This window comes from Alexandromys fortis, unplaced genomic scaffold (genome assembly GCF_014885135.2).
Source record: "Alexandromys fortis isolate MF-2015 unplaced genomic scaffold, M_Fortis_MF-2015_v1.1 scaffold_42, whole genome shotgun sequence".
NCBI lineage: Eukaryota > Metazoa > Chordata > Mammalia > Rodentia > Cricetidae > Alexandromys > Alexandromys fortis.
Genome location: NW_026067934.1, coordinates 6,881,433 through 6,904,046, shown reverse-complemented (window position 1 = coordinate 6,904,046; position 22,614 = coordinate 6,881,433). Strand labels below are relative to the sequence as shown.

General features: G+C 46.0%; 1 protein-coding gene across 1 annotated transcript in view; it reads left to right on the top strand.

The window, feature by feature from the left end:
* Positions 1-15,746: 15,746 nt before the first annotated feature.
* Positions 15,747-22,614, top strand: part of Ttc7a (tetratricopeptide repeat domain 7A) — a 106,387-nt gene continuing 99,519 nt past the window's right edge. Inside the window, exon 1 of the mRNA XM_050146170.1 lies at positions 15,747-16,199. Within this exon, the coding sequence (XP_050002127.1) occupies positions 16,013-16,199 (187 nt within the window). The 5' untranslated portion in view covers positions 15,747-16,012. The remainder of the gene's footprint in view (positions 16,200-22,614) is intronic.

Sequence of the window (22,614 nt, the reverse complement as noted above, 5' to 3'; positions counted from 1 at the left end):
ATGAAAGTTTCCAGTCTGGTCATCTTTTTTGGTCCTCTTCTCCAGGGAGTCTTTCATCAGAGACCTCTGCTCAAGGACATCTGCTTGGGGACATCCATTCAGGGAACATCTTGGAAGAGGGGGTGGAAAGAATGTAAGAGCCAGAGGATAAAGAGGTGAAGTGGGATTCCCCATTGTAGGCTGTAAATACCATTGGTTAATAAAGAAGCTTCTTTGGGTCTATTGCAGCACAGAATACGGCAAGTCAGGAATTCCAAACAGATAGAGTAGGAGAGAGTAGGCAGAGTCAGAGAGAAGCCATGTAGCTGCTGAGGAGAAGGATGTCCACACCAGTACCAGTAAACCACGAGCCTCGTGTTAAAATATAAAATAACAGGAATGGGTTAATTTAAGATGAAGAGCTAGTCAATAAGAAGTGTAAGCTAATATAAGCCAAGCAGTGTTACAATAATACAGTTTCTGTGTGATTATTTCAGGCCAGGGCCGCCAGGAAATGAACACACAGTCTCCACCAACAGAGAGGGGCTTCTGAAATGTTCTCTTCTGAATATGACATGGCCAGTAGTTAGGTGAACTGCGCAAGATCCAGCTAACAAGATCAGTCAGCATCCAGCAGGGCACTAACTGGACTGAATGAGTTACCAAAATAAAGAGAGAGATAAAGATCTGACTGGGGAGTATAAAAGTTGAGGGTAGTTCTTTGGGGGTGGGGGAGGCAAATACAGAATAAAGAGGATTAAATAATAGTAAGGACACCTGAAAAAAATCATAAGGAATCATACTGTTAACTATCTAAAATACCTAGAATAAATACATACATGTAATACGTGTATATATTAAACTACAGCTATATAATGCATATATGTGTAAATATATACACATAAATGGTTTAAATAAAAAAATGTGTGTGTGTAGTTTATATAAAAAATTTATCTGGGCTAACAATGTTTCCTCCAAGACCCAAAGACCACCTAGAAAAATCCCCAGTACCAGGCATGAGAAGCTCTTTTGAGCTGTTTTTCAGGGTTCTTCAAGAGACTTCTAAAGTATACAGCCTATTGCTATTGCCCTCGTTTGCCCCCAAGAAAGTCTGCATTGCTAAAGACACCATGTACTTCAAGACACATGGCCCAGAGGTCCCTGAGCTGGAAATGACCTGAATGCCGCCTCTCTGCGGACTAGCAACCAACAGTCCTGCCCATCTATGGAAGTTATGAACCATAACAATCAGCATGGCATAATAACCAAAGAGTGTAGTAGTGGCATACATACCTTGGCAGTAACCAACAGCTCTCTTTAATAGGATTTAAGACCTGTTCGACAAAAGGAAAACCATGCCTGGTACTGGAAACCTAGACAGCTTCTCAGAAGTTGTGAAGTCATAGATCTTGGAAGAGAATCTACACTCATTACTTTGTTTACTAAACCAGCACAATCTCTAACTACATTCTAAGCATTTGTCCTTAAACAGTTAGTGTAGTCCTCACACCACATTAAGTAAACATCTCCTGCAACTTAGACCATTACAAAAAAAAAACAACAACAACAACAAAAAAAAAAAAACACAACAAATCAGAGTGCAGGGTTGTGGAGCCCCACCCCAGTAAATACCTCTACAAAACACTGCTATCCTCACAGGGCTCAGGGTCATGTCCACTGGACTCCCCCAGATGTCCCTGTCCCTGACTATGTTCTTCCATATGTCTATATAAACTTTCTCCTCCATCATCTTAGTTAGGGTTTCTGTTGCTGTGAAGAGACACCAAGGTGACAGCAACTCTTATAAAGGAGACATTAGTTGTAGTGGCTCACTTACAGCTCAGAGGTTCAGTCTATTATCGTCATGGCAGGGAGCACGGTGGTGTGCAGGCAGATGTGGTGCTGGAGCTGAGAGTGCTACATCTTGCAGGCAACAGGAAGTCAGCTGATTCACTGGGTGGTATTCTGAGCATAGGAAACCTCAAATCCTGCCCCCACAGTGACACACTTCCTCCAATAAGATCATACTCTCTCCAACAAAGCCACACCTAAAGCTTTGAGCTCCTGGAAGTCAAATGCATTCAAACTACCACAACCACCATACCCGGGGGCAGTCACGTTCTTTCCTTTCCTTTTTATTTCTTTTTTAATTCACATATGAGAAACATGATTGAGACTGATCAGGTTATATTTAGGAATATATATATATGTATATGCATATCTATATATGTATGTAACATTTCTTTTAAAAAATGTCATGAATTTGAAAGAGAACAAGAGGAATATTGTCTAGAGGGAGAAAAGAGAAGAGAGAAATGATGTAATTATAATCTCCAAAACTGAGAGAGAGGGGGGGGGAGAAGTGGATGGAGGAATTTGGGGGTTGGATTTGACCAAGATATATTGTTTGCAGATAGGAAATTTTCAGAGGGGGCTGACAGATGCCACAGCAGTTTAGAATGGACACTGCTCCAGAAGACTGCAGGTCGGTTCTCAGCACCCAGGACAAGTAGTTCACAAATGCCTGTAACCCCTGTTCCAGGGGGAATTCAACACTCTGACTTCTCAGGTACCGGGTTTGTGGACATATATGCCCACACTCACACACACACTGTGATGGTTTGACAACAATGGCCCCCAAAGGGAATGGCACTATTAGGAGGTGTGTCTCTGTTGGAGTGGGTGTGGCCTTGTTAGAGGAAGTGTGTCTCTGTGGAGATGGCTTGGAGGTCTCATATATGCTCCCGATACCATCTAATATGTTAGTCCATTTTCTGTTGCCTGTATATCAATATATAACAGTTCCTTCTCCAGCACCACGTCTGCCTGCATGCTGCCATGCTCCCTGCCATGGTGATAATGGACTACACTCTGACACTGTAAGCTGCCACCTCAGTGAAATGTTTTCCTTTATAAGAGTAGCCATGGTCATGGTGTCTCTTCACGGCAATAGAAACTCTAACTAAGACAGACACTAATAATAAATAAAATAATGTAAAAGGAATACATTTCTGCCAATGGAGTCCATAATATTCATTCTGGGCTTTTGAATTATAAGATAAGTTTTAGGAATATTTCCTAATGTTAGCTCTCTGCCAACGCAAAATTCCAATCAAGCCAAATCAAAGCAAGTCAAATTAAGAGATATCCAAGTTTAATGGGAGTTCTGCACTCTCGGGTGGCCCCAAGGGGGAACCAGGAAGCCCCGTGCAAATGCGACCACCAACCACTGGGAGGAAAAAAAAAAGAGACCATATGTTCCTCTTTTGGGAGTTCACTTAAATATTCTGTGGGAGTGGTCCTGAGCCCCCCCCTCAGGGAGGGGTCAGGACCTGGCCTGCTGGGATTTGGAGTCCAGAGTGCTAACTCTCAGGGTCAGGGGGCTAGGATAGATGCAAAGGGCTGGGGCCTAAGCTCCCAACTTAACAATAAGAAATGTATGGGGTTTTTTTTTTTGTGAATTTATTACATTAGCCATAGGAAATGAATATGTCTAAATTTACCTTATACTAGAAATGCCAGGACACTTTAGCATCTAAAATCCACATTAGTAGATTTAAAGCAGAAAAGTCACTCTGGAAATGCAAAGTATTTGTAAAATTGAATTTCAATAGTAATTTTTTAAAACTGGGAATAAAAAGATTTCTTCAGTTTGATAGAGGTATCAGAAAGCAATAGCATAGTTACCATAAATCCAACAGTTGCCTGTAAGAGGCAAAAGGTTGTTGGAAAGGGACATACTGGAGGCTCCTAGGATGCTGGTAGAAAATCTCTTTCTTGACTCTCATGGGAGATTAATAACTGTTTCACAAGAATTATCTTTCATGCACTCTCCTTTAACTGCGATGTTCCTTCACTGCAAAAACCCATTAACCTCTCACCACTGGGAACGGAAACCAGAACCGTCAGTGCAAACTCTCTACCACCAATGTGCATTTGGGGGAAACGACAGGGTCTCACTAAAGCTCAGGCTGGCCTTGAACTCTGTGACCTTGTGCTAAGGCCTTCCTCCTATAATCTACCAACTGCTGTGATTACAGACCTACATCACCAAGCTTAGGAAAACGAGACTTGAGAAACAGACGTTTTACGAGGCAAACTGCTGTCACCAGGAAAGCCGAGCTCTCAGAGCTGGCTTGAAGAACCCTGTGAGTAATCATTACCCAACAGCAAAGGGATGCTGAAGAGGCTCTGAGCACTCCAGCGGTTCCTCTCCCTCAGGCCATCCCTCTCCCTCCCATCCCCCTCAGAAGAAGGTGGGAAGACACAACAGGGCCGTGCTCCCAGACAGAGACTGGCATCAGTCTTGTAAGAGAAGCTGCACAAGAGAAGTCACTGAGATGCCGAGAAACAGAAGGGTTTGGGCTGGTGGGACAGAGGTCCTGGCGTGGAGGGAGGTGTAGGTGTTCTCAGTCATGAAGTGAATGGCTGAAGGCAAAAGAAACTCCAGAGCTCTGTCTCCCGGGCTTGGGTGCACCTACCGTATCTTACATTCTGAAATTAGCACAACAGTTACCAAGTGTCTGTTCCACAAAGTAACTGACAGTTTTGAAGCTTGCCCGTGTAAGACTTTAACCCTTGGTCTAACGACTACACGTCGTCTTCCTGACTGCTGGCCATTGACCCAGACCTTGTGGAGTTTCTTTTTTGTTGTTGTTGTAATTTGTTTATTTTTATGTACATTGGTGTTTTGCCTGCTTGTGGTGTTTTGCTTGTATATATGTCTGTCAATCCCCTGGAACTGGAGTTTACAGACAGTTGTAAGCTGCCATGTGGGTGCTGGGAATTGAACCAGGGTCCTCTGGAAGAGCAGTCAGTGCTCTTAACCTCTGAGACACCTCTCCAGCCTTCCCTGTCCACCATGGAGTTTTAATGTCAACCTCTTGAGAAGGTTTTTCAGCATTCATAGTGAAGACACCAGCTAGCATGGGCCAGGAGTGCTGTGAGCTAGCAGTCATGCCGGTAGTATAAGGTGACTTCTGAGTGTCACCTAAATGGACCTGAATGTCACTTCTGCACGGGTCACAGGCTGTGAGACAGCACGAGACTGGGAAAGCAGGGTTGGCGTGTGGCTCTGTGGTTCTTGCCTAACAAACACGAAGCTCTGGGCTCAGTGTGCAGCCCTGAGGAAAGAGAAACTACAGGAAAGCTGTCTGCCACGTGTGCCACGCCATATACTGGTGACCTGAGGAGCTCACACAATGGCCAGGAAGCCAAGCTCCCGTTCGTATTCGCATTTGAGGGTTTTAGGGTGGCAGAAAGTGGGGGCAGGTCATGAAAGGTGGAGCTCTGGTCACCATTCTAGTTGACGTGGAGGGTCCTCATGCATGCAGGAGTGTCAGAAGAGGCTGGCCTAGAGCTAAGGAGAGCAACCGCTAGGCCTTCCTGCTCCTTTACTAGGTGACTGGTGCACTTGGCCTCTGGCCTCACTGTTGGCGGCCACTCTTCCCACCAGTACAGAGTGACGCGATGGGGCAAGGAGAGCAGCGCAATAACCACATCCGATAACCTTTGCGTGGAAGAAGAGAAGTTGTACTCCAACAGCTCCCCATTGCCACTGACAGGGGGCCAGGCCTCCTCAGGTGAGGAGCCCCATGATGCAGGACAATCAGACATGATAGGGAGTCAAGTCAAAGCAGGAACTCAGTTTATTACTGTGAGCATCGGCTTAAATAGGTTAAGTGACATCATGTGATGTGGGGGTACCTCCAGCCCACAAGAGACAGCCAAGCCCTTCCTCTGGCTGGAGTGGCGTCTACCTAGATTTTGCTGTCTCATCCTCAGTAGCTTTGAGACTCTCTCAAACAGGAGCCAGGCTTTTCTCTGTCCTATAGGCCTCGAGATAATTTTGGCCTGGGAACTCTTGCATGGGATGATGAATGGCGCAAATAATGTATTTTATTTTTTTTAGAAATTTCGAGAACAAACCTTTCAAAAAACAAAACATTACAATTTTTCATTGGCTACAGTTTATTCTCTAAGACTTTGAAACCTCTCCCTCAAAGCCGCGCCTTGCCCTACCCAGCAATCATGAACGAATTGTACTGAGATTCTTACTTGGTCTTTATTAAGTCTCCTCTTTGGGGAACTGCTTTAAGATCAACTCCACATCATATCAACATCCTGGCTTTGTTCTCCCCATTCTAGAAGTTCCCATGGCTTTCTCGGGTCGTATTCTTCTTTCCCGCATAAACAGCCTCCTCAGACTTGAGTTACCACAGAGCTGTCTTGATATTTCTAAGAAGCCATCATTCAGTCGTGGGGGTCTTCACCAACCGAGACCTCATTTTGACTGCATTGTCACCTTCAGACACTGTGACAAAATATGTGACGGGGACACATTTCTAGGAAGAAGGGTGACTGATTGTTGACTCACGGTTTCAGAGGGTTGTAGTTTATTGTAGCTGGGACTGGTGGAGAAGTCTCTCTGTGGCAGTGCAACCTTCAGCTATCCACAGGCTGTCAGGACAGGAAGCAGACAGCAGCTAGGGCTAGTGCCCAGGCTATAACCTTCAATTCTGCCCCCACCAGTGACCTAGCTTCAGTTGCCATGCCCCATCTCCCAGAAACACCACCACCTGTCAGGGAACAAGCCTTCGAGACACAACCTGTGGGGACCTTTCAGATTCAAACAATGACACAGCCTAAAACTCCTGACTCAGAAACAGTGTGTCTCTAAGGCCCTGGGACCCCCTGCCTGGAGTATTTCTGACTGAAACTTTGCAGGATTGGAGTCTTGCATTGGTCCAAAGCGCCTTTTGCCTTTTAAATTTAAAAACATTTCTCTAATAGTGAGATTGCATTGTCTCCTAAGATCTCCTAGGATCTTGTTGATTGCCTAACCTGATAGGAAAATTGTTTCTCAATAGGATGTCTGCCCTATTAACAGCCCTACTGCATCTCTGCCACCTGTTCCTGACATTTTTATTGCTTATCCATAAGGAAAGAATCTAGGAGAGAGGACAAGTGTGGACCCAATTCGTCAATCCTAACTTGCCATGGGGTAAATCTTGTTGTCTTTATACCCTGGAGAATCTTTCCAAATATGCCTGCTGGAGCGAACTATCAGACACTGTGGAAATAACAGTCTGTGAGCTCCTGCACCCCGAGCCATACCATGTCCAGGGCAACCAGCTCCCCGTTGGCAGGCGCTCTGGCACTTGTTCCTGTGCAAGCCTTCCTTGCTCTGTACTTTTCCTGGACCAGACATCTTATATGAAAATGTGAGCACTTCACCTCAACCTCAAAGACAGACATCACCTCAGAGTAAAGGGATGGGGAAAAGTTTTCCAATCAAATAGACCTAAGAAACAAGCTGGTGTAGCTATCCTAATATCTACTTCAAAATAGACTTCAAATTGAAATCTATCAAAAGAGACAAAGGAGGACATTTCATATTAGTCAGAGGGAAAATCCACCAAGAGGAAATCTCAATACTGAATATCTATACCACAAATACAAGGGCACCTTCATATGTAAAAGAAACACTTAAAGAAAGCTTAAATCATACATTAAACCCCGAACTCTAATAGTGGGAGACTTCATTCAACACTCCAATCTCACCACTGGACAGGTCAGACAAAAAATTAACAGATAAATAAGGGAACTAACAGATGTTATGACTCAGATGGACTTAACAGTCATCTATTGAACATGCCATCCAAACATAAAAGAATATACCTTCTTTTCAGCACCTCATGGAACCTTTTCAAAAACTGACCACATAATAGGTAACAAAACAAACCTCAACAGATACAAAAACACTGGAATAGCCCCGAGTATCTTACCAGATCAACATGGCTTAAAATTAGAATTCAACAGCAACACTAATTCCAGAAAGCCCATAAACACATGGAAATTAAACAATGTTCACCTGAGGCATCAACGGGTCAAGGAAGAAATAAAGGGAGAAACTAAAGACTTCTTAAAATACAATGGAAATGACCACACAGCATACCCATACCCAAATTTATGGGACACAATGAAAGCAGTGTTAAGAGGAAAGTTCATAGCACTAAATGCCTACATAAAGAAACTGGAAAAATCCCACACTAGTAGATTAACAAAACATTTGAAAACTTTAGAACAAAAAGAAGCAAACTCACCCAGGAGGACTAGTGGTCAGGAAATAATCAAATTGAGAGCTGAAATCAAACAAAATAGAAACAAAGAAAACAATAAAAAAAATTAATGAGACAAAGAGTTGGTTCTTCAAGAAAGTCAACAAAATAGACAAATCTTTATTCAAACTAACCAAAAGGCAGAGAGAGAATATCCAAATTAACAAAATCAGAAATGAAAAGGGGGAACATAACAACAGACACATAGGGAATCCAGAGAATCATTAGGTCATATTTCGAAAACTTGTACTCCACAAAATTGGAAAACTTAGAGGAAATGAACAACTTTTTGGATAAATGTCACTTAGCAAAATTAAATCAAGACCAGATAAGCAAATTAAACAGACCTATAGCTGCTAAAGAAAAGAAACAGTAATCAAAAGTCTCCTAACCAAAAAAAAAAAAAAAAAAAAGCCCAGGACCAGATGGTTTCAGCTCAGAACACAGAATTCTACAAGATTTTCAAAGAAAAACTAATACCAAATACTCCTCAATTTGTTCCATACAATAGAAACAGAAAAAACATTGCCAAACTCTTTTTGTGAGACTACAATTACCCTGATACCCACACCACAGAAAGACATTACTAAGAAAGAGAATAACAGACCAATCTCACTCGTGAATACTGATACAAAAATACTCAATAAAATACTGGCAAATCGAATCCAAGAACACATCAGAAACATCATCTACCATGATCAAATCGGCTTCATCCCAGAGATGTAGGAATGGTTCAAAATATGAAAATCTGTCAGCATAATCCACCATATAAACAAAATGAAAAATAAAAACCATATTATTATCTCATTAGATGTTGAAAAAGCTTTCATCAAAATACAACATCCCTTCATGATAAAGGTCTTGGAGAGAGCAAGGATACAAGGAGCATACACCTAAACATAATAAAGGCAATATACAGCAAGCCAACAGCTAACATCAGACTAAATGGAAAGAAACTCCCAGCGATCCCACTGAAATCAGGAACAAGACAAGGTTGTCCACTCTCTCCATATCTATTCAATATAGTTCTTGAAGTCCTAGCCAGAGCAATAAGACAACAAAAGGAGATCAAGGGGATACACACTGGAAAAGAAGAAGTCAAACTCTCACTATTTGCTGATGATATGATAGTTTACATAAGTGATCCCAAAAATTCTACCAGGGAACTTCTACAACTCATAAATGTTTTCAGCAATGTAGCAGGATACAAGATTAACTCAAAAAAATCAGTAGCCCTCCTGTACACAGATAATAAATGGGCTGAGAAAGAAATCACAGAAACATCACCCTTCACAATAGCCACAAATAGCATAAAATATCTCAGAGTAACTCTAACCAAACAAGTGGAAGACACGTATGACAAGAACTTTAAATCTTTGAAAAAAGAAATTGAAGAAAACACCAGAAATTGGAAAGATCTCCCATGGTCTTGGGTAGGCAGAATTAACATAGTAAAAATGGCGATCTTACCAGATTCAATGCAATGCCCATTAAAGTCTCAGCAAAATTCTTCACAGACCTTGAAAGAATGGTACTCAACTTCATATGGAAAAGCAAAAAACTCAGGATAGTCAAAACAATCCTGTACAATAAAGGAACTTCTGGAGGCATCACAATCCCTGACTACAAACTCTACTACAGAGCTACAGTATTGAAAACAGCCTGGTACTGGCATAAGAACAGACAGGAGGACCAATGAAACTGAATCAAAGACCCAAATATTAATCCACACACCTACAAACACCTGATTTTTGACAAAGAAGAAAAAAGTATAAAATATAAAAAAGAAAGAATGTTTAACAAATGGTGCTGGCATAACTGGATATCAACATGTAGAAGAGTAAAAATAGATCCATATCTATCAACATGCACAAAACTCAAGTCCAAATGGATCAAATACCTCAACATAAAGCCAGCCACATTGAACCTCATAGAAGAGGAAGTGGGAAGTACACTTGAATGCACTGGCACAAGAGATCACTTCCTAAATATAATCCCAGTAGCACAGACACTGAGAGTAACAATAAATGGGACCTCCTGAAACTGAAAAGCTTCTGGAAAGCAAAGGACACAGTCAACAAGACAAAACGGCAGCCTACAGAATAGGAAAAGATCTTCACCAACCCCACATCAGACAGAGGTCTGATCTCCAAAATATGCAAAGAACTCAAGAAATTGGTCATCAAAAGAACAAATAATCCAGTTTAAAAAAATGGAGTGCAGACCTAAACAGAGAACTCTCAACAGAGGAATCTAAAATGGCTGAAAGACACTTAAGGAAATGCTCAAAATCCTTAGCAATCACAGAAACGCAAATCAAAACAACTCTAAGATTCCATCTTACACCAGTAAGAGTGGCCACGATCAAAAACACTGATGAAAATTTATGCTGGAGAGGTTGTGGGGTAAAGGGAACACTCCTCCATTGCTGGTGGTAGTGCAAGCTGGTACAGTCCCTTTGATATCAGTGTGGCGATTTCTCAGAAAATTAGGAATAACCTTTCTTAAGACCCACCAATACCACTTTTGGGTATATAGCCAAATGATGCCCAAGCATACCATAAGGACATGTGCTCAACTATGCTCATAGCAGCATTGTTTGTCATAGCCAGAACCTGGAAACAACCTAAATGCCCCTCACCTGAAGATAAGGAAAATGTGGTATATTTACACAATGGAGTACTACATAGCAGAAAAAAATAATGACATCTTGAAATTTGCAGGCAAATGGATGGAGCTAGAAAACATCATATTGAGTGAGGTAACCCAGACCCAGAAAGACAATTATCACATGTACTCACTCATAAATGGTTTTAAAATATAAAGCAAAGAAAACCAGCCTACAAATCACAATCCCAGAGAACCTAGACAACAATGAAGACCCTAAGAGAGACATACATGGATCTAACATGGGAAGTAGAAAATGATCTCCTGAGTAAATTAGGAACATGGGGACCATGGGAGAAGGTTAAAGGGGAGGGGAGAGGGAGGGAGGGGACCAGAGAAAAATGTATAGCTCAATAAAATCAATAAAAAAAAGAAAGAAATCTTAGCTGGGCCGTGGTGGCGCACGCCTTTAATCCCAGCACTCGGGAGGAAGAGGCAGGCTGATCTCTGTGCGTTTGAGACCAGCCTGGTCTACAAGAGCTAGTTCCAGGACAGGCTCCAAAACCACAGAGAAACCCTGTCTCGAAAAACAAAAAACCAAAAAAAAAACCAAAAAAAATCTTAAAAAAAGAAAATGTGTGCACTTAACTTTCTAAATAACAACCTTCTATGAAACAATAGTTTAGGATCTCCCCCCGCCCCCAAATACAGTGGCTACTACAACAAACTTGTGAAATGAACAAAATTCATCTGAGAGGTGTTTTAGAACAGAGGGAAACAAAAATGCTAACACCCAGGATCAATGTCATCTTTAGTTGTAGTCTTCCTTCTTCTCCTCCTCCTCCTCTTCCTCCTCCTCCTCTTCTTCTCTTTCTTTCTGCTTCATTCTCCTCTTCTCCTCCTTCTTTTTATTAGCACCCAGAAGGAATCAGATTCCAATTGATTCATGAATGGATTTCTTGACCAAAGCGAAATAAAAACATGAACAGCATAAACTCAGCTTTTAGGCCACTCCACATCAAAGCTCAAACCTTTGTTCTTTTTGTCCTTCCACCATATTTGCCTCCATCCCCTTGTCTATTTCTCCTTCCGGCCTTTCCTTTCTCTTGGACAGCCAGTTACCACAAACCCACTTACCTCTTAAAAATAAACTCCCACTAGAAGAGAGGGGGAAATATCTCAAGGGTACATTTTGTTTTCATTCTCAGTTAAAAGCCATTGTTAATTGTGAATTTAGAATTGTTTTGAGAATACATCTTCAAGATATATGCCAATTAATTCACTTGCTGGTTGGTACTTTGTTGTGGGAATCAAGTCAGCCAATTAGCTTTTGGGGAACCAGTCCTTTGGGCAAGGTCTAAGGTGCTATGTGTCTGCTAATAAGTTGCTCCAGCAGTTTCCAAAAGAGACTTCCGGGAGAGGCCCTTGGAACCTGATGAGAGAACACTCAGTGGGTCTAGAAGCAGCTGTGTTCATTCTAGATGTTCTGCCTGCTTCAAGGCAGAGAGAGAGAGAGAGAGAGAGAGAGAGAGAGAGAGAGAGAGAGAGAGAGAGAGAGAGAGAGAGAGAGAGAGAGAGACTCTTCCAGGGCTTGCAAAAATGAGAGTGGGAAACAGCCCTACAGCTAGACTTCCCAAACAAGGCAGGATATTTTGAAAGAGCCCTAGGACTGGGAAACTGAAAGTGGGGGTGGGGAGGGACAAGTCACAAGTGAGGGTTTCAAGTTCCCATTTTATCCTTAAACTTCAGAAGAAAACTTGTCTCTCAAGATTAAAAGATAATCTTACAAATTCGTGATTGACATAGGTACAATATTATCAATAAAGTAATCACTCTCCACTTCGGCACAGCACCCTGCTCAGGTGCTGGTGAGGGGCCCCAGAGCTTTGCAATTATTATGTGCATTGCTCTTCTCAGTGTCTCTTTAGATAAAAACAAAAAACAAAACCAACCAAACAAAACCCTTTACACTTCTATTTTTCTTCTCTAGAAGAAATCAGCACTGTATATGGTTTTTGTGCCTTGGAGGTCACTGAGGTACCCTTCTCCTTTTCCTAAGTGCCCAACCAAGAGCCCAAGAGCCAATTTTCCCTGAGAATCTATTCTTATTCAATATGTAGGGGACCTTTTCCTGCACCCTACCAAGAAGGTGAGCTGTAAACCTGATTCATCCCTCTTACTTCTTTAGTTGAGAGAGGACCTCAGAGTGCCATACACAGGTTGTTAAGTTGTAAGAAAGGCAAGATTTATTCCAGAGAGGTAAAACCGGCACTGGAAATGTTCCCAGACAAACTAGGGAAAAGAAAATGATGAGGGTTCTTGGCTCCATCTGACCATTGTAGGTAATTTTTGGATCCCAACTTTTCAGAAATCTCTGTTGTTAATTTGACTTAACCAAGCCCGTAGGAACCTCTCCCCTGTGGATCCAAGTGTGAATAGGCTTTCTGTGAGTTAGGATTAGCTCTCAATACTGTGCATTTCTGGGCCTACCTAAGTATCATAAACCTTTCAAGGTCCAAGTATATGAGGCCTTTACCTTCATCAGTACCATCAGTATCCTTACCTTCATCAGTACCATCAGTATCCTTATCTTCATCAGTATCCTTACATTCATCAGTATCCTTACCTTCATCAGTATCCTTACCTTCATAAGTACCATCAGTATCCTGTTACAGCCTGTTACAGCCTTTCTTGAAGTTCAGAGTCAAAACTCTTCCCCTTGTCTAGAGATAGCAACTAAGTTTGCACTCAGATTGGCTTTCGGGTCTGCTTTAAGCTTTATGCCATAGTCTTTTTGTTGCTCACAAAAAAATACACACTTCTGCCCATTGTGGTGTTACACACCTTTATTCTCAGCACTCAGGATGCAAATTTCTGTAAGTTCAAGGCCAGTTTGATCTACACAGTGAGCTCCAGGCCAGACAGGGCAACATAGTGAGACCTGTCTCAAACAAAATAAAACATTAATCCCTACTCCACTTCCTTCCATGAACTTCATTTTCTTTCCTCCTTCCTTTCCTTTTTCCTTCCTTTTTTCTTCCTTTCTTTTTTTATTTTTTCCTTCATTTCTTTCTTTCTTTCTTTTTTCTTTTGAGACAGGATTTCTCTGTGTAACTGCTCTTGGCTGTCCTGAAACTCACTTTGTAGACCAGGCTGGCTTTGAACTCACAGAGATCCACCTGCCTCTGGCTCCCAAGTGCTGGGATTAAAGGCATATGCTGCCACCACTGTCCGGCCACTTTTTTTTTCTTTTTAGGATTTTTGCACTGTATCCTGGCTGGCATGGAACTGTAGCCGAGGCTGGCCTATGATAAGAGGTGCTCACACCACACCCAACAAACACCTCTTTGCTATTTGCCTTTGTTCTCAGCAGAGGTTACTAATACAATCCCAGCTGCTCTTTGTTCTGTTAGAAGATCAGGGTCGTGGCTCTGCTGGAGAAATGCCAAGAAAGGGTCAGGCATGCGGAGGAGAAATAATTCTAAAGCATCAACTCCGAGTCTTCCTCCATACTGACACACAAACCAAAGACAGAGTCAGAGAGACAAGCAATGATGCTCTCTACATCCAGTCCCCTAATACTTGCTGCCCTGGTTGACAAAGGAGTGGGGAGGAAAGAGGGGGTTCCTTGTTTCTCTAATACTACCCCCCTCCCCCCATTCTGTCAATTCTGCCGCTCACTGTTGCCCCAGGGGTGACTGCCAGGAACGATCTGGCTGGGCAAATTGACTATGTCCTCAGACCAACCAAGTCAGTCTTTCACACTCTCTGCCTCCTCCCTCCTCGGTGAAACCTAGAGCTGCTTTCTAGGACAGGTACTCAGGGCGGGGAATCTTGCTTTCCAGGAAGGAAGGGGCTGCATTTAGAGGCCAGGGAAGATATCCACAGAGAAGCTGGGATTTGGGTCGGGATGGGCCCTGTGATGATGGACATCGGGAGGCTGGGCTCCAATAAGCCCGAAAACCTTCCAGTCTTTAGTCTGTTCTGAAACTTTAAGTAGTGAATTTCCCAACAATGAAGGACATGGAGTGGGAAGTACTCCGGAGAGGTAGGAAGCGATCAGTTTCGAACTTCTGGGAGTTTACTAAGAAGTTTTTCTTAACCTCGGAAATCTTCGGACTGAGCCAGACAACCAATTTTAACTACGGGCGGGCTTTGGAGGTTTTCGGTGTTGGCTGTGGTTTGAGTGACATCCTCAATTTCCGTGCAAGACTAACAGCTCCAGTCTCAAGGAGGGCGAGGTGAAGACGCAAACCGTCAAGGCCTGGTTAGCCCTGGCTCCAGCCTTCAAGCCCCACCCCGAGTCCTATGAACTTCTGGGCACCGCTTGCCTTGAATCAAGCTGAGCGGAGTCGGGCGCTCCCTGCAGCTCTTATCCGACTCTAGACACCAAAATGAAGAAGCAATACGTGGGAAAGCTGCTGGTTTAAGAACCCAGAGCAACAGATTAAACCCAGCCGCCTAGAGTAAGGAGTCCAGTGGAAAGAGGAGTCCCGCAGTTAAAACAAACGCAAGCCTTCTCCAAGCTGGAGGCTTCCGAACAGCCTAGGCACTTGGCCCGGCCAGCTTGTCCCCAGCTCCGCGGGCACGGCGCGTTGCATCGAGCCTGGATCCCCAGGAGCTTAGGGCTGGGGTAGTCCTGTCCGCCGCTCCTCGGATTTATGACGTGCCGGAGGCAGTGGCGGTGACGGGGCCACCACACAAAGCCGGGCGGTCCGGGAGGAGGACCCCAGGCCGGGAGTCCCGACGGGATGGGGAGGGAACGGGGAGCGAGGCGCCCCCGGGCGCCCGGTCTCCCTGGCTCCCCGCAGCATTAAAGTGAGCACTCAGACAGCGGCGGGGGCGCGGCGGAGGGCACGCCGCGATCGCCCGGCGCGCGCCTGGCTGCTGTGGCCTCGCTGGCCGCCCGCGCGCCCGGCCCGGCGGGGGATAGCCACGCCCACTCGGGGGTGGAGCCGCGGCCCCGGGAGGCTCCGCAGCTGGCGACGCCCGGGCTCGGGGCGGGGGCTGTGGCAGCAGCTGCAGCAGCGGCGGCGGCAGCAGCGGCAGAAGCTGCTGCAGCAGCGGCGGAGGCTGCTGCTGGACTCTTTGGGGTCGCGCAGTCGCAGCCCCAGTCCGGAGGCTCCGGGCGGTGCGTTTGTTGCTGCGGCCGCTGCTGCTGTTGCAGACCACCGGCTGCCACCGGGACCCCGGATGCCGACTGCACTCCAGTTGACTCTGCCGGAGAGTGTGCCCCAGCCTGGACGCCGCCCCCGGCCTGGTCTCCATTCCTCCGCCGCACCTCCCATGACAGCTCCCGCACGAAGATGGCTGCGAAGGGCGCGCACGGCTCCCACCTGAAGGTGGAGAGCGAGGTGGAGCGCTGCCGCGCTGAGGGCCACTGGGACCGCATGTTCGAGCTGGTCCGGCATCTGCAGACGCTGGGCATTTCCGGCGGCGGCGGCAGCAACCGGCGAAGCAGCCCGAGCGGCAGGTTCAGCTCTCTAGACACCGGTGAGTGAAAGAAGGGCAGGTTCGCCGACTGCGAGTGGGCGAAAAGCACCGCCTCCTCCAGGAAGCGCTGCTCGACCGACCGTCCCGAGCGGCTCTGGGCGCTACCTTCCCGCAGCCGAGGCAGTTAGGAAAATCCCAAAAGCTGTGCTTCTGCCCTTTAAGGTCGTGTAGGTAACCCTACGGTGAAATGGAGGTTTCTGAAGGTATCAGAGAAGTGCATTGGACGCGACTCTTGCCACCCTAAACTGCCTAAACTCCCTCATGCAGAGTTTGTTCCTCCTTCTCTTATCCCTTCAAGTAAAGTAGGGAATCGAGCTCTGTCCACTTCGACCGAGGCTTGTTGAGTGCCTAGGTAGGTCGGAGAAGAGGCCGGCGAGCCTCAGTTTCATCTGCAGTGGCCAACACTGGCCCTATCCAGCCCTGTCAGTGGCTTTAGCAGTAGGGCTGGTTTAGCTGGGCTGGGCTCTCGGGCTGGGGCGGGAAAGCACCCTGATGGGGCGGAGGGAGAACCCCACCCAGCCTCCAGCCCCAGATCCTGTTTCGGACGCCTTGCTCAGAGCCCTCCTCCCTCCGCGTGTACACATCTACCTTTTCCGAAAGAAGCAGATATAAAGTCTGGATATAAAGAGTTTCCCAAAATCACCCAGCCCAGGACGCCTCTGTGGGAGAGATGGGATGACTATAATAGCAGGAATAAGTAAGCCATTGCTTACTGTGTATCAGACAAGTCCTCAGGAGTTGAATTAAGTCCTCACTCCCCATAGCTATTCCTGTTTGCCAGACTCTACAGGTAAATAACTTCGTCATTCAGGCAGCAGGCTGTGAAATCTGAACCCAAGATCCTGAGTACATCTTTCCATTTGTGCTTTGTCTTCCAAGATGCCCATCCTTGCAGAGCACCTAGAGTGGATAGGAGGCAGGATGGTGCGCAGTAATGGGTTAGTTTGTGGAGCTCTGAAGAAGGGCAGAGGGGCTTCAGAGAAGCGGCAAGCCTTCCAGGGTCCCTGCCTGATGTTTGGGAAGGGCAAGGTGATTGCTCAAGGAAAAGTGCTGCGTGCAGGGATCCGCCAGAGGCCAAGAGGTCTGAGCTAGGCTGAGGAGGGAAATTGCAGGAATCCCTTCTGGTGGGGCTGGTGAGGGTGGGACCAAGAATGGACGCCCACAGGGGTTAGTTCCTGAAAGTGTGGGAATCTGAGAGAGGTTGGTTACACCGAGCTTGCTCCGCAGGGACAGAAATCAGGGCCTTCTTCCATCCTGAGGAGGAGTTCCTTTTAAAGCTATGTTGTTCTCTAGAGATTTCAGGGAGGCTCAGCCCTTGGCTAATCAGTATCCCGGGAGGAAAAGGCTGGGGAGGGAAAGGGAAGAATGGACTCAAAGGTGGACTTTAAAATCAAACAGCAGGAAGACTGCTGGCCACGTCTGTAGTCCCACCACCCAGGAGGGAGGCAAAGGCCGAGGGCAGTTTCTAGTCTGAGACCATTCAGGGGTGTGTATTGGTGACATTCTTCCTCAAAAAACAAAACAAACAAACAAACAAAAAAACCCCAAAGCTACCAATAGAGCTGAGTGGTGGAGTCGCTGGGTTTGATGCCCAGCACCAATGGGAACCAGGAACAACACAAATTTTCAAGACTTTTTGGTTTTTGTTTTTTTGGTTTTTCGGGACAGGGTTTCTCTGTAGCTTTGGGGCCTGTCCTGGAACTAGCTCTCGTAGCCTAGGCTGGCCTTGAACTCAGAGATCCGCCTGCCTCTGCCTCCTGGAGTGCTGGGATTAAAGGCTAGACTTTTTGGATTCCTAATGTGCTCACCAATGTGAGGTGAAGGCCAAGGACCACATTTCCCAAAGCTAAGCGGACCACCTGTTAGAGAACCCCTTTGGGAAACAGGTTTAGCAGCAGTTAATTCTTCCTAATAACTCTGGGAGGAAGTTAGGCGTTTTCTCCTCAAGGTGAAGAGGTCACATCGTGAGCACTTTGGTGGAGCTTGTGTTCACTCGTGCAGGAGCCCTTGCGTGCAGCTGGCACTGGTGGTCGAGTTGGGCCTGAAGCTGAGCTGTCTTTAACGTGAGAACTGACCGATATCAGCAGGGAGACTGACTAGTAGACACAGGTGGCCTCTCCTCAGCCCTGTGGGACACACATCCCAACCTGCACACATGGGCACATGTGTGTGCATCATCAGCAAGAGGAAGGGAAACAAATGGCATGAACATTTTTAGATTGACTGCTGTTTTCAGTCTCTTTCTTTGGATTCCATAGTTACTCAAGAGAATGGGATCCTATTTGCGGGGAGAATAGTGTTGGTGCTAATTTCCTGAATTGCAGCATAGAAAGGATCATATTTTTCTTTATTTGTTTATTTAGTGAATGTAATGGCACACGTCTTTAATCTCAGCAACTGGAAGAGGGCAGAGGCTGAAGAAACTCTATGAGTTTCACATCAGCCTGGGCTACATAGTGAGACCCTGCCAAAAAAAAAAAGGGGGGGGGGAGGAGTCAATCTTTATTCTTAATTTTGTGTATCTTAATACATGTAATGTCCGTGCAGCTGTGTGGACAGGAGTGGAAGTGCCCACGGAGGCCTGGAGAAGGTGTTGTATCTCCTTGGGCTAGAGTTACGGGCACTGTGAGCAGCCTGATGTGGGTACTGGGAACCAAAGCTGACTTCCCTGCAACCACAGAGCAGTCTCAGCATCCGAGAAGAGTAATAAAACTTCACCTGTCAAACCAGGTGGTGGTGGTGCACACCTTTAATCCCAGCACTCGGGGGGGGGGGGGGCAGAGGCAGGTGGGTCTCTGTGAATTCAAGGCTAGCCTGGTCTACAGAGGTAGTTCCAGGACAGCTAGGACTACAGAGAAACCCTGTCTTGAAAACCAAACACCAAACAAAAAACCACATCACTTGTATTGCCAGACTCTTTGAGTTGGTGACCTGATGGTGGCATAATGGGCAAAAGGTACTAAGGGAGGGGTGGCTGAACCCCAAAGGTCCCCTTTTACTGGGGTCCTGCTGTGTTAGAGCTTTCTGTAGAGACTAGAGTGACCTCAGAACCTAGATACCAGGAGTTGAGGAGGGAAGGGGCAGATGCCCAAGCAGAAGAACCTCAGGCCTTTTTCCTGTCAGAGGTGCCTGCTCCTGCCTTGTGTGTGTTCTTCAAACTCACATCCGGTGAGCAAGAGAGAGGGAAACTACAGGCTACCTCCTGTGGCGATGTGATCTCTGGTCGCTGAAAACAAAACCATCCAGTATTTTGATTTGATTTTTTTTTAAACTTTTTTCATTACTTTATTTTATTTGAGGGGCATGTGTGTGTGAGCCAGAGCGTTCACGTGGAAGGCAGAGACCCGCTTGCAGGAAGCCAGTTCTCCTTCCACCGTTTAGGTTTGCGGGTCATCGGGTCATCCAGTGTTTTAACTTTGTTAACACTTTATTATGAGACATTTACAAAATACATTTAGAAAAATGAAGGAAGCTCACCTATTAGCAACTGGCTTCAGTTATTTTGAACTCATGAACGCTCTTTAAAAATTTTAGTTTAATTTGGTGCGAGTGTGTTTGCGTGTGTGTGCCTGCGTGCGTATGTGCGAGTGTGCGTGCCTGTGTGTGCGTGTGTGTGCGTATGTGTGTGTGTGTGTGTGTGTGTGTGTGTGTGTGTCAGTGGACAGCTTGCGAGAGTCAGTTTTCTCCCCCCACCATGTGGGTCCTGGGGATCAAACACCCTGCTAGGCTCCATAGCAAGCGCCTTTACTTGCTGAGCCATCTTGATGATCCTCACCAACTGTTTTCCTCAGCCCATTGCTCTCCCAGGCTTCACTAATTCCCTATGCATTTATGAAGTAAGAACCCATTAAAACTATAACTGCTATACCATTATCGTCTTTCAGAACCCCCATTTTGGTTCTGGTTTTTAGCAGAATGATCTGTTTCTTCAAGGGAAGGTTGTTTTAAGCACAGAAAGTTTAATGTCTGAGCAGGTGTTCTTTCTCACCTTGCCCTTCCAAAGCTGAGCTTGAAAGGCCTCTCAGTCACTGTGAACCTTTGGGATAGAAGTCACAGAAACTCCTTTCCCAGACTGACCTGGAGGAGAGAGGGAGCTGACTTGACTCACACTCCCTAGCTGCAAATGGGCCAAATGTGAGGGCCAGGCAGGAGGCAGGAGCTTCCTGGGGGAAGTGCTGGAACCTGCCCCTTGAGAGATCCAGGGGCCTGAGAGGAGAGTAGCTGCCTCAGGCATTCAGAACAAGTCGGGAGGAGATGTGACCACTCAGTGAGGCCTGCTTGCCTCTGCTAAGGGCAAGCATGGGGTGGGGTTGCCATGGGTCTGTCAGGAAGACTTCACAGCCCTGACAGGAGAAACTGGACCGTCTGACCCAGGCCTGAACCGGGAGCAGGTTTTGCCCGTGAAAGACGGTGGTGTGGTTATTCACCCAAACTATTACTTGACAACTGAAAATTGAGGACTTGGGATTTCCAGGTGCCTTTTAGTTTCATAGAATTATCAGTGAAGAACTGTAGGAAGGGGAGGGATTAAGGAAAGGGGAAGTGAGCGAAGATTGACACCTGCTGAGTGAGGGTCTGCTAAACCCACAGTCTGGGAGGGAGCACTGGGAGGGAGTGAAGCCTCCCTGGGAAACCTGAGGGCCTGGAGGTGGGCTCTGGCAGAAGCTCCTTCAGTTCCACACACAAAAACAATGCTGACTACCCCTGGAGGAAAGTGAACTCACCCCTGCTGTGGGATTTACTGTTAGCTCCGGGCTTAATCATCTAAGATTGCAGGCTATTCTTTATGTTTCACCTATCAGGCTGGCAAGGTAGCTCAGGGGCTCAAGGTGCCTGCTGTGAAGCCTAGTTTCTGTCCTGTACCCACTGGTGAAAAGCGAAACTCCGTGGACTCCTTACAGGCTGGCCTCTGATCTCCACAAGCCAGATATGGCCAATGGGCACCCCAGCTTGTGACTACCACCCCCCTTCACCTATGTTAAGTAAATGTTTGTTTGTTTTTGTTTCTTTTTATTAGATCTCTGCTCTGAGGTGCAGAAGAGGCATTCGTATTTGCTTGTGTTGTGTTGTTGGTTACAATGTGAACGAAAACTGCATATATCCACTTTTAGGGCTGTGCAGGCTAAATGAAACCCATGATAAAATGACTGTCACTTCGTAGGCCCACGACAAACATTAGTGTTCCTTCATAGTCCTGCTTCCTCAGTGTTTAGGGCAGTGCTCGTCAAACACTTTTTAGAGGGGAGAGTTTTTGTTTTTTATCTGCTAGAATTACTCCCCCCCCAAAGAAAAAAAACTCAGAAGACCCAGGCCCTACAAAAATGATAGAAAAAAAAATTTAGTTTTTCACCCTTTCTGATTTTTTTTTAATCATTGGATTAAATTCAACATAGTCAATTCAACAGTGCTTTGGCTGGTTTCTACACGTGCACTCAAGTTTTTGCCCACGAGGTGGTGGTGGGGTTGTCACAAGCTGAGACCTGTGCTGGTGCACACCACCCTGGGCGGCACAGCTTCTGAGGGCGCTCTCATTTGTGGAAAGGGGTGCCTTCCAGGAGCGAAGCAAGTTTCTTTAGGCAGGAAAGGTGTCAAGATGAGGAGTCAGGAACTCTGGAAGGACTAGGTGAGCTGCGGAAGGGGCTGGCACTGCGGCGAGGTGGGGAGTTAAACGTCACAGGGTGGAGAGGCTACTGAGGGGCGGGACCCTCTCACAGAAGGAGCCTGCCAAGGGACACAATTCCCCAGAGCTAGCTTGGAACCCTGCTGTGGGTTTTACACTGAAGGGCAGAGCGCTGAGCAACCTGCGTCCTTGCTAGATGTCCACCACTCTCTGGGGCTGAGATTTGAAAATGAAGGACGCCTTCCAGCCCTGGGTTGATTTAAATTTTATTTTTGAGTAGGTAGTGTATTCACTTAGTTCAAACCAAAGGTGCACAAGAGTGGAAAGCCCACTGTGTCTCCAGCCTGTTCCCAAGGTTTTCTGGCGCGCGCGCGCGCGTGTGTGTGTGTGTGTGTGTGTGTTCGCGCGCGCGCATGTGTTTCTATCACTTGCATGGAGAATATACAGTGGCTTATGACCGCTGGGCACTATTGTGTACACTGCTTTTTTCCTTCCTTCTTTTTTTTCTAGCAGGCTTGGAACGCGCTAGTCAAGCCTGAAACTTGCGGAGAGCTAATGCTGGTGTCACTACCATGATCTGCTCACTCTGCTTGTTTCTTCAACACCAGGGTCTCACCATGTAACTCAGGCTGGTCTTGAATTAGCTGTGTAGACCAGGGTGACCGTAAACTCAGAGATCTGCCTGCCTCTTCCTCACTCTGCTTTGTTATCAGTTTAAATTTCTTCCACAGTTGCGCATGCAAAGCATCCTGGGTCCTTTTTTTTTTTTGGTAGATGAAAGGCGTCCCTTTTATA